The sequence below is a fragment of the Alligator sinensis genome, unplaced genomic scaffold, assembly GCF_000455745.1.
Source record: "Alligator sinensis unplaced genomic scaffold, ASM45574v1 scaffold148_1, whole genome shotgun sequence".
Taxonomy (NCBI): Eukaryota; Metazoa; Chordata; order Crocodylia; family Alligatoridae; genus Alligator; species Alligator sinensis.
In genome coordinates this window covers 1,327,228-1,339,904 of record NW_005842407.1, presented here as the reverse complement: position 1 = coordinate 1,339,904, position 12,677 = coordinate 1,327,228, and the positions used below count along the sequence as shown (strand labels likewise).

The window sequence follows — 12,677 nt, the reverse complement described above, 5'->3', positions numbered from 1 at the left end:
CTATTGTGCTACTGGTCCCCACCCCAATTTGATGTGTGCCACATGCAGAGGCTGCCCGTGCCCTTGTGACATTCATGGCACAGGTGGACAACCTTCATCCATGTGTCTCACACTTTAACTTGTTGAATGAGATTCATGGTCATATAACTCTATAGTTTCTCCCCAGCTGAGAGTTCATGCAAGATGGTTGCTGACATTTTGAACATAATTAAGTAAAAAAAATTGAGGGTATGAGTGGGGTATTTCTTGGCAGAAGGTGAAAAAACTGGGTTACTCACATGAGAAGGGGAAGAGGATGGAAGGAAATATTGTATTCATTGTTTTATTTTTCTTGTCTTTTCCAGTTATCCTCCATAAACAAAGCCGTGAAGCTCACAGGACACTACCTGAGACTTTCCCAGAGTGGCACTGTGCTCAGGGGATGCCTGGGAGCAAAGGTCAGTGACTGTGTGAGAGAGTGTCAGGGATAATCCCTAGAATCAGCATTCAAGGCTGGGGGCCTAATTCACACCTGGGTCTTGACTGACAGCAAACAATTACAGGAGTCTGGGGAAATGGGCTTACAGGAAGGGATGAGCTCAAAATGGGGGTTGTCCACACCAGTGATTCTCAACCTTTTTAGACTCAAGCCTCCTTCCATCACAGCACAACCTGTCTACCAGCCTAGATAAATGCACAGAGGCAGGACAGATTCATGCCTTTCAGAGTAATGGTAGGGAACAATGGGAAATGCTGCAATGACTAAGAGGCAGCACAGCACAGGTTTTGCACCTGCACTGCAATGGGCAGTCACTGGAGTTTGCTTTCTCTCCCCTCCCAGAGCTGGTTTGGACATGCTGCCCGATGGGCTGGAAGGCCTTTCAAACCAGCTGCTACTACTTCTCCAGTGATGTTATGTCCTGGGATGACAGTGAGAAGAACTGCACAGCGATGGGCTCCCACCTGGTGGTGATCAACACCAAAGCTGAGCAGGTACCTTATTGCTGGGATGGGGAAGAAGAGGGAGGGGGGTCCCCTGGGAAGTCAGTGCCAGCCCCAAGTGGGACCTCTCCACACACGGGCCTGCTCTGTAGTTGCAGTGGGGAATTCTGTCTCCATCTTCATTCTGCTCTGGTCTCCCTCACATGCCCGCACCACCCCCACAGGTCCCACCTGTGCGGGCCGGGAGCGACCCGAGCCCTTTTCGCGCTGCACGCGGGCTGTGGCCAGCAGCCCAGGCACGCCGGGGCGGAGAGGGAAGACCTTCGAGCTGGAATTAGGCACGGACGCGTAGCGGTAGTTTAAAAGATTATTTACTTACACCAAGATGGCAGTGGTGTAGGCTGGAAAACTTGCTTAAGTTGCGGTTACAGAGAGAAAAGAAAACAAAACTCGAACCTGCAGGGCACGAGGGTACGTCGCATAGGGTTCTGGCAACGGGAAGATGAAAATACGAGGGTACGTCGCAAAGGGTTTCGGCGACAGGAAAGTAAACCTGCAGGATTCGAACCCAAGTAGAAGAGCTCTGGAGTCGTCCAGCAAGGACTCACACGAAGTTTGCTAGGCTCCGTGGGTCCTTCTGCTACACAAAGTTTGCTAGGCTCCGTGGGTCCGGTTCGTTGCGCGTGGGAGGGGATACGTCTAGGAATCTATCGGCGACGGGGAGAGGCTAGAGGTTGATCAGACCTCTGTTGCCTGCTTGAAATGCGCTGGGTCTGTAAGGATCCGCAGCGCTTAGAGATCTTCACACAGCATGAAGTCTCCTCCTCCCTTGTTTGTGGAGTCCTCCAACTTGGGCGGAAACCACTCAAGCCTCTTATACGGCTAGCAAGCCAATCACTAGCCACTACGTGTGAATAATTTAGAACTGGCCAATAATGGGACTCGAATTAGCATACAAATGGCGGGAACTCTTTGCAACGAGCACTTCCATGCTACAACAAAGAAATGCACCCTGCAAAGAAAGCTTCAAATTGGCGGGAAATTCTCCCTTGCACCGGGGTTCTCTTTTGCAGCAGAAAACTCCACCGTGCAAGGAAGCTGCAATTTAGCGGGGACAATTTAGCAGTGCCGAAGCACACACAAACAAAAATCACACCCTTTGGGTAGTGACACCACCCTGCAGGGATGCTGCTTCCTGCTGTTGGGTCCACTGCTGCAGCTGGTGATAGCAATATTTACTTTCATATTTTATCCAGGATTTCCTGCTCAAGTGGGTAAAAGAAATGCTTGCAGACTTGCCAGTAAAGATGTACTATATTGGTCTGACTGCCCAGGAAGTGGAGGGCCAGTGGTGCTGGGTGGATCAGACCCCGTATAACAAGAATGAAGCGTGAGTATCACTGGGGAGAGGCAGTTGTTACCTTCTTCCCTGGGCTAATCCCACAGTGTAAGGTGTACTGTATGTATGCCTGCATGAGAGAATGAAATACACAAAGCTCTTGGGTCAGAGGTGGTATCTTTTATTAGACCAACTAAATAGTAGCAAAAAAAAAATCCTTTCTTTGCAAGCTTTTGGGCAATATACACCCTTCTTCAGGCTGAGGAGAATTCAAAGATTGTAAAAGTCCTAGGTAGCAAATAATCTCCATTTTGCACAGGGGAGGTAGAGGCTAGACATGTATTCCCCTGGGTATCTGAGAGTCCTTTTGTGAGAGTGTTGCTTTTCGCTATTTGGAAAAGTAAACTTCATTGCTAAACAAGAAAGAAGGATTTTTTTCACCTCCCTGGCTGTCTCTGACATTGAACACCTCCAGGGAAGAAGACAGTCTAATCTGCACATCACAGAGCAACACTCTCACAAAAGGACTCTCAGATACCCAGGGGAATACACCTCCAGCCTCTACCTCCCCTGTGCAAAACAGAGTTAATTTTTTATGTTGGAGGACTTTTACAATCTTTGAATTCTCCTCATCCTGAAGGAAGGTGTGTGCCCGAATCGTGCAAAGAAAGGATTTTTTTTTCTACCATTTATTTGGTCTAATAAAAGATATCGCTTCTGACCTAAGAGCTTTGTGTATGTCTTTTTCTCAGACCAACACAACTACAAAATAGATCCCCGAGAGAATGAAAAACACTTTCCTCTCCTGAAGTAAAATCCCCATAAAGGAGCAGGTCTACTGAGGGACTGTGAGCAGGGGAATATACTCCATTTCAGGGAGCAGCCTTGATGGGGCTCATGGAGCTCTCTGGGTGAGTCATAGGCTGATGTCCTCCCCCTTCTTCCATCCTCATCACCAGGGATTTGGGTTTTCTGTTTGCTGCAAAAAAATGCAGATTTTCTCCTTTAAAAGAGAAAAACACAGGAATCCGAAGGTTTCCCCTTGTAGGCTGGCAGAGTTTCAGCCTGCAAGGGGTTGCTTGGGGTTGGAGGTGGTGGGACACAGGGACATACACGTGTACGCAGCCAAAAGTACAGCTCCAGCCAGGGCGGTGGAGAGCAGCTCCCGCAGCTTCCTCTATGTGGGTGGGGGAGAGGGGGCAGGGGGCGGAGGCACAGGAAACACATTGGAAGGGCAGGGGGGTACAGTCCATGTATTGGGGGGAAGGGGAGCACAGGTGATACGGCAGGGTGGGGTGGCCAAGGCAATGCAGTGGAGGGGGCATGTGCCCCTCCAAGATGGCTGCACCCACAGAAGGGCACAGGGCTGCAACCAGGCCTGACTAGCTCCAGGCAGGAGCCACCTCCATGGCCCAGCAAGTGGGACCCCATGCAGGAGGGAGCACCACACTGTCAAGGCTGCCAAAGTGAGGCGTGGTAATGGTGGTGTGCAGTTGTGCCCCTGCTGCTGCCAGGCACCTGCTGCTGCCCCACCACACCTTTCCCATGGCGATGCGGCACTCCCTCCTGTGCTGCATCGTGCCCATGGAGCTGTGAAGGTGGATCCTGCTCAGAGCTAATTTGGCCCCACTGCAGCCGCAAGCTCTGCTCTGGATGCAGAAATCTGGGGGGCATGTGCCCCACCTGCCCCCAGATGCCTCACCTGTGCCCCCCCACCTTTCCCCATGCATTACCTGTGCCCATACCTGACTTCACCACACAACCACCTTGTTCCTCTTACATCCACTCCCTTCCTCACACACTGGGGAGGTGGGGGGGTTGTGGGTTGGGAGTGAGGGGCATTGGCAGGGCAGGGGACTGTGGGCTGGGAGTGAAGAACGCCAGCAGGACTGGGGGGCTCTGGATGGAGAGTGAGGGGCACTGCCAGGGCTGGAGCGGTGTGAGGGGATGGGGGGCAGGAAGTGAGAGGCACCGCCAGGGCCAGGAGGCTGTGGGTCAGGAGTTAGGGGCAGCAGCAGAGCCGTGGGCCTGTGCATTGGGAATGAGGGAGACTGGCAGGGCTGGAGGGGCTGTGGCTTGGGAGTGAGGGGCATGGCAGGACCAGGAGTTTCTGGGTTGGGAGTAAGGGAAGCAGGGCTGCGGGCTGCAGGTCAGGAGTGATGGCCACCAGCCAGGCTAGGGGGCTGTGGGTAGGAAGTGAGAGTCACTGGCAGAGCTAGGGAGCTGCGGGTTGAGAGTGATGGGCACCGGTAGGGCTGGGAGGGCTGTGGGTTGGGAGGGATGGGCAACAGCATGGGGAGGAGCAGGACACCAGCATATCAGGGCTGCTTAGCACCACAAAGCAGCAGGGGGTACATCCACAGCTAGACTCATGTCCTGGTGAGCAGAGGAGGGCAGGAGGTGCACTGATTTTCCATTATAAAAAATCAGTATCAAATGTCAAAATATATAGTTGTTTTGAGTTTTATTATAATGATTGAGGCACTGGTAGGCTTCCAAATTGCTTTAAAATTGCAAATATATCATTAAAACATTGTGTTCAACTGATACCCATATATATAGTGGCATTTCATTTTAATTGCAGGAAAATGTGGGATTTGGGGTTTTTAATCAGAGAGTTTGGGATTTTTAAACAGAGAAAACCAGGATCCCTGAATCATCACAGCTTGCTCCCCAGAGAACCTCCTAATGGTGAGTTTCTGACACTGGGGTTTCTGTCTTGCAGGTTCTGGAAACCTGGGGAGCCCAGTGATCCCATACTGGAGCCATGCACTGCCCTCCAGGTGAATTCAAAAAAACAAGCGAGAGAAAACTGGAATGACCTTGCATGTTTCACTGATTTGTATCGAATTTGTGAGTCTGCACCAACATGTATTTAAGGAAAGACCCCGCCATGCAGGAGGGGAGGCCAGAGAGGGCCTGTTCTGTGCTGCAGACTGCTCCCGGAGACTTCTGATGGTGGGTGAAGGGCAGGAAGAGGGTTCCTGCAAGAAGTGCTCTGAGCTCACCAATAAAGTCATTCTGGAAAAAGTATGTAAAATGTGCAAAATGTTTGAAGGGGAAAGTGGAGAAATGAAGAAGGCTCCACTTGTCATGTGAGGAAAGCTGCCTGTGACACAGGAAAAAGGTGAGAAGGGCGCAGCCCTATGGGCAGGAGGGCACCAAAACTCTGCCTGGCATCTGACCCCTGATTCATGTCAACCACTTTAAAGGAGGGTTTTTCACCTGGTGGCCTATGGGCCACATGCAGCCCATGATGGGATAACATTTGGCCCGCTGGTTCCTTCCTGGCCACTGCTCCTTCTATTGCTCCTGCTGCTACAGTGGATGGGAGTTCTGGGTTCCCCCTCTCTCTTCTAACTTCTGTGTCCTGCCCCACTTCTGGGGGTAGGACAGCATGGTGGAAACTGGAAAAAAAATCTATTAGCCTTTTTTAATAACAAAACAACAAAAGTAAAAGTAAGCAGTACCAATTCCAACTGTATGACATTATGGGTGAATCAAAACAATTCACAACAGTATTTATTAGTAATTAAGAGGCATGTGCACTCATCCTCCCAAATTCTTAGTCAGGCATTAATGCCTAGAGCAGCACTGTAACCTCCTCCTTTTTCCAAGCTAAGGAAGCCTGTTGTATAAAAAAGAGATGCCATATCTTTAACCTTTCACCCACAGGCTTTCAAGTCAGAAGCAGAATGAGTTAATCATATACATGAAATAAATCACAGGAGAGGGTTTTTTATTTTAAGATTACAAAGCCCCATTGAGAAGCTTTAGGATAGCAGCTCAATGTGTCTATTGAGTTACTCTCTTTTTTAAAAAAACCCAAACGTTTCAGTTAAGTTTCAGCTTGTGTTTACCCTGAATAAATATTCTAATATAAAAATACAAAACAAGTAACTTTCACATGCAGCTAATATTCTTCTACTGTTAAGGTTAAATCCTAAATGCATACAGTTAGAAAAGGTTTCCCAGATAGTATCATTCCTCAGTTGAAAAGGCATGGCATTCCATGGGTACTGCTTGGAAAAATATGGTTCCTTGAAAAAATGTGTATTTACAGAATGTTACAGGGGTGTAGGTTGTAAAAAACCCTTTCATCCCTTTCGGGTTCAAAAACCCTTCATCAGGCTTAGGAAGTTACAGTTAACTTCCTTAGCCTGATGAAGGGTTTTTGAACCCGAAAACTTGCTTAATAATTATTTTCCAACTATTTGGGTTGGTCTAATAAAAGATATCAGATTCACCCAAGGAACCTTGTCTGCCTATTTACAGAATGTAGCACTTTAATCTACTAAATGAGGGGTGGGCAATCTCTTGCCATTGCAGGCTTGCATGTGCAATCCAACCCTCTTGCCATGGGTCTCAAGTCTCTATCGATGCATTAATGTGCTGTTGTTACTGCACATTAAGTTTAGTACTTGTAATAACATGGTCTTTTAGTAATGCTAATGTACCATAGACTAGTTCTATGGTGCATTAGCACATTAGCATGGCTTTTGCTGTGATGTACTAATATGCAGTAGAACTAGTCTACTGCACATTTAGAATTTCATGTAGACGTGCCCCCTGAGTGCCAAAGCTGCCTGTGCTTACCCTTGCTGCAGGTACCTAGCTTATCTGCAGCAAAGGCAAACTCAGGCATAAGAAAGCACCAGGGAGGGCTGTGGAGGGGATGAGCAGCTCAACACTATTGTGTCCTGCCCATCTCCCGTGCCACCACTGGCTGGATTCAGCCCACAGGCCATAGGTTGCTAACCTCTACTAAATGATCTAAAAAATCATAAGATTAACTTGCCCCAAAATTAATTAAAATAAATCACGAGCAGAAACTAAAACTATTCCAATTTTAAAAGACAGAGAAATCAAGATATGGAGAGGTTATGATTTGCCCATCATCATCAGAAAGCCCAAAAAAACTGTCAACAAAACCCCAAACGTATTTCCCCAGTTGCTTGCTTCAGGCATAAAAAATCCTTCCTTTGTAATAAAAACCCTGTTACCTAGACTTCAAGGTCTGAAATGCAAAATCTTGTCATTAGTTATAAAGAACAAACCCTACTACAAACAAATAATTAAGCTTGGAATGAAATTCAACTTAGCAATTTCATGCAAACTTTACACCCCACCATGAGACTCAGACATGACTCATTTTAACTCTTTCAGATTCAGGGGGCAATACTGATAGGGTACACAATAACAATACCTAGAGGTTTGTTTTTCAATAAATCTTATTGCATGTATGGCCAGTGCTTGAAATTTAAATACTATGAATATCATCTCCTTCATAGTGTTCATTTTCATTCTTACCAATGATAAAAACAATCAAGAGCTAGTAATGCTGCAAAATTCAGGTCTGTACTGCTTCTGGTACACTTCCTCCAAACGTATGGTGCAATCACCCATAAGTGAGCAGTCAGTGCCATTATTAAGAATGTTCCTCTTTATGTAACTGTAGCATTCATTTGAAAGCTGACCTTCAGGTCAGTCTTTTAGGCTTCAAATCAGCAAGCCAGATGGCTAAGAAAATGGACATGGGCATGCTCATTTGCTGCTCAGATATACCCAGAATACTGCAGGTCTGCAAGACATAAAGTGCTCTTAGCATTGTTCTATAAGGACATCTTTATATGTGCTCTGGGGTGCGGGCTGAGGGGCGTATTTTAATTACAGCAGCTCTCAGAAGCTGCTCTAATTAAAGTGCCCACAGTGTCTTGTGTATTCAGTGTCCTGCACTTCAAAATGGTGGCAGAAACACTTTAACTAAAGCTCATTCAACACTCAAGCCACATGCTGAGGATACTGGTGTGTGCTAGTTAGCATGCTCCAGCAGACTTGATTAGCAGGAGCAGCAGAAAAAGTGCCACCCTACAGGCCACATTTGTTCTGATATTTTTTTCCTGGTAATTTTCTCAACAAATGCCTGACATCCTTGTAGCTTGCAGTTCAAGGATGGACTCATGCTCTAGCATGCCAATATGGGGAGCTCAAGGAAGAACTGATTAGGGGCCACTTAGTTGTGGGTCTTTACTATAAAGAGTTCTCACAAAAACTACAGTTGGACCCTGATTTTACACTGCAGAAGGTTGTCACACAAGTTCACCAATCAGAGTTAGCTAAGCAGCGACAAAGGGAAATCAGAAGTGATTCCAGATCCTATCAGGCATCAGCTAATATACATGTAATACACATTGACAAGAAACTATAGCCAAAAGGAAATAGAATTGATATTCACAATGAACAAAGGGATCTGTCCTACTGGAGCCCACAGCAACAACCAAGTGGGAGAGGGGGCCAATGCCTCAGGTGTGGTAAAATCCCTGAACGTTGGTTATGCTAAGTATCCTGCTAAGGAAAAGATATGCTGATGGTGTAAAAAGAAAGGTTGCTATGCTTTAGTTTGTTGCCCAACCACAAGAGTCTTTGAAGTCACAGAACAGGCCTCAGAGGATTGTACTGTGCTATTAAAAGAACTTACAGAGTCTTTATCAGACCCAGGAGTCTGGATGACAGAAATACTGCTCAATGGACAGTCAATTCTGTTAGGGTAACACTATGTGGATTTTTAGGGAGCATTGGACCTGCAGCTGGAACAAGGCTTTAATCTGTGTCTCAGCAAAGCTGCTGACCACAAGGCAGAATGATATATTTATTAAAAGTAACTTTGTGAATGCTTAGGCAAGTAGTTTTTAACCATATAATAGTATTGTTGTGAGATATATAGCTTTTATATACAACACTTTGCTTATGAGTGCTTATGTTAAGTAACCATCTTAATTGTGTTAACCATTTTTCTGGAAAAAGCAGCAAATAAGTCTGTGTGCTGTGAACCAGCTATAGTGAGGAATGAGATAATATACAGGGGCCCAAAAAAGTGGAGATAGTACAACATGAGACACAAAAACAGTTTGGAATGTGGAAGAGAACATGTAACCGAAATAAACATATGTAAAAGGATGAATGGTGATTGGTAAAGAAGCCCCCAGAGCCCACCTGTTGACTGAAAGAAGGGAGTTCATGGCCTTAGACATGCGCTCATAGCAAAAAGGCATGTAAATGAATAAAATGCATAGGCAATTCTATGTTAATGAAGCAAACAGTAAACAGAGGCGGAGCTTGAGATGGGAGGAGAAGTGGGTGGAACAGAAGGAGGGACGGAGGTGGAGTGAATGTTAATGAGTATAAACCAAAGTGTACAAATGTGGAGAAAAAAACTATTGTTCCCTAAGGCTCCCTGGTTTGTTGGTGTTTTGGGAGCTAGTCCGAAGCTGTCTCCATTCTGAATAAAGCTGTTGCGAGTAACATGTGCTGGTGTTTGCTCCCTGCTTGCTCTGGCTAATGAGTGACAGGACCCATGAGCAATTGAATCATCATCTCCCTAGTCATTGGGCGTCGAATGGAGTCAGGGTCTAACAAATTCCATTAAAATTGATACAGGAGTGGTAGTTTCAGCTATATCTGGTATTTACTACAGCTGACATAGGGATGGGCTCCTCCTTCCTCCCACTAAAAGATTACAGGGACCAGGTGACACTACCCTCCAAGTACTGGGATCCTTCAATGCAAAAACGAGACAGAAGCAGGGGACTATAGATCAGGAAGTTTATGTGATCTGTGATCTTGCTGTCCTTTTGCTTGGCTTACCAGCCATACAGGCACTACAACTTGTCCATCAGCTGGATGAAATAATGGATCAGAAATCACTGGAGCAGTACTACAGAGCCACATACCCATCTGTCTATTCAGATCTTGGAAAAATGTCAAGTGAATATAAGATACTTCTAAAAGCTGATGCAGTTCTGTATGCCTGAACTATACCAAGATGAGTCTGCTAACGGAGGAAATAAAAGAAGAACTAGCACAAATGGAAGAAATGGGAGTAATCAGAAAGATTGAAGAACCTTCTTGATGTTCTGGGATGGTGGTTCTGCCAACACCCAGTGATAAGATGATATTTATTGACCTAACACAGTTGAACAACTATGTGTGCCAAGAGAGAGACAGTCTTCCTTCAGTGGAACACACATTGGTTCAACTTGCAGGAGCCAAGGTCTTCACAAAATTGCATGCTAGGGCAGGATTCTGGTAGATACTTCTTCCTCTTGAATCATCCAAGGTAACAACTTTTATTACTCCATTCAGATGATACCAAGTTACACAGTTACCTTTTGGGATCTCATCAGCTCCTGAATTCTTTCAGCCTTGGATATCACAGATCCTGGGTGACCTGGAAGGTGCTCTTTGTCATGCTGATGATGTTGGTTTTTAGGACCACCAAGGCACAGTATGATACAAGATTGGATGCAACACTCCGAAAACTCCAAGAAGCCAGAGTTACACTTAATGAAAAGTGCACTTTTGCTACCTCTCAGCTCATGTTTGGGGACATTGGATTATGCCACAAAGATACCAACCAGCTCCAACAATAGTTGCAGCTATTAAGGAGTTACCAGAACCCAAGGATGTCCCAGAATTTTGCAGGTCTTTAGAAACAGCCACATATTTGGGCCATTTTACATCAAACCTGGCCTTGGTAACAAAACCATTATGAGACAATTAAAGTGACAAAAACATATGTCTCTGGGGTCTGCTACAACTATTGGCCTTCAGTGAGATCAAATCAATACTCAGCTCATCCTTAATACTAGCCCAATACAATCCAGCATGAGAAACATGTATTGCAGTAGATATTTCATCCTATGGACTTAAAGGAGTTTTACAACAATGTCAATAAGCTGGCAATTGGGTCTCTATTGCCTTTACTTCACCTGAAACTTGATATGCACAAATAGAAAAAAAAGCATTAGCAGTTACATGGACATGTGAGTGACCCAGAACTTTCCTCATTGGCCTGACTTTCACTTTACAAATGGATCATAAGCCACTTGTGTCCTTGTTTGGAGACAAACCTCTCAGTGAACTCCCACCAGGAATCCAGAGATTTCACTTCAGGATGATGAAATTCATCTACAATATTGTACACATTCCTGGAAAAGAGTTACAAACAAGCTGATACTCTTTCTAGGGCACCATTACAGACATCACTGTCTCTGGAAGAACTCTGTCAAGAGTATGATGTCACTGTTTACATGGACCTTAGAATAACTATATTGGCTTTATTACAGATGAGGATCCCGGAAGCTCAAGAAGCTGATGCTTTCTGTCAAAGGATTAAAAGTACTGTTTATAAGGATGGCCACAAGTAAGATTTAAAGACTGTGAGCTGGTGAGCTACCAACAAGAGAAACTCAATCTCCATGTTGTCAGAGATTTAGTCATGTTCCACAGCAGAGTACCTTCAGCTGTATGCCAGGAGATCCTAGGAAAGACTCATGAAGCTCATCAGGGTACTACAAGATGTTAAGCCAGAGCTCATCGGATAGTTTGCTGGCCTTGTGTCATTGTGACATGCAGAATGGGGTGGCTAGTTAGGTTTGTGCTCAACACTGGCCAGTCCCTAAAGAGCCATGTCTTATGACTGAATTACCAGAATATCTATGGCAGATGCTGGGGGCTGACTTACTGACCTGAAAGTGTTCTTTTATTAATTAGTCCCATTACTTCAAGATGGCACAGTTACAGAAGACCTTAACTGAGAGAGTTATAACAGTTTTGAAGAGTATATGCATGCACCATGGTATACCTGGTATACCTTCAGTTTTAAGAAAAGATCATAATCCACAATTTTCTGGAACCACGTTTAAGCAGTTTGCAGCCCAGTATGACTTTCAGCATATCACCAGCAGTTCACATTTTCCATGTAGCAGTGGAGAAGCAAAACGTGCCGTGTAGGCCACAAAGAATTTGCTTCAGAAGAACTAAGATCTCTTTAAGGCTCTCTTGATATACCATTCAACCCCATTAGAGCATGGATAGAGTCCAGTTGAGTTGCTTGTGAGTCAATGACTCCATACAGCTCTACCAACTATGATAGATGACTTGGTTCCAAGACCTGTTTATGAACAGGAAATTCATGAGAAAGATAAAATGAGAAAGGACTGTCAGCAGCATTCCCTCTAAGCTGTTTGGTGTGTGTGGCCGCACATGCGTGCTCATGCTGCGTTGCCAGGCACGCCTGCACAGCCGCGCACGCCGCACAGCTTAGAGGAAATGCTGACTGTCAGAGAAAGAATTATAACACCAGGCACTCCTCAAGAAATGTACCTGTGCTTTCCCCACAGCGGGAAGTTTGGATTCCAGATGCAGGAGTACAAGGCACTGTCCAGGCTAGGGTGGATACCCCTTGTTCATACTGGGTGGAGACACCTAGAAATTGTCTCTATAGGAATCAAGAGCATCTCCATCCTATTCCACCTGTTTACTACACTAGGTCAGGACGTGCGTTTCACCAAATAGCCTAGATTGTGAAGCTGTCCATTTTAAATGAAAAGGCTTATTGATGTTTCTGTTTTGATAA

The 12,677-nt window shown here is 45.5% G+C and overlaps 1 protein-coding gene across 1 annotated transcript in view; it reads left to right on the top strand.

Moving 5' to 3' along the window:
- Positions 1-5,281, top strand: part of LOC102383063 (C-type lectin domain family 4 member E-like) — an 11,248-nt gene extending 5,967 nt beyond the window's left edge. The window contains exons 3-6 of the mRNA XM_006029962.3: positions 345-437; positions 821-972; positions 2,178-2,311; positions 4,986-5,281. Coding sequence (XP_006030024.2) covers positions 345-437; positions 821-972; positions 2,178-2,311; positions 4,986-5,139 — 533 coding nt within the window. The 3' untranslated portion in view covers positions 5,140-5,281. The remainder of the gene's footprint in view (positions 1-344; positions 438-820; positions 973-2,177; positions 2,312-4,985) is intronic.
- The last annotated feature ends 7,396 nt before the right edge of the window (positions 5,282-12,677 follow it).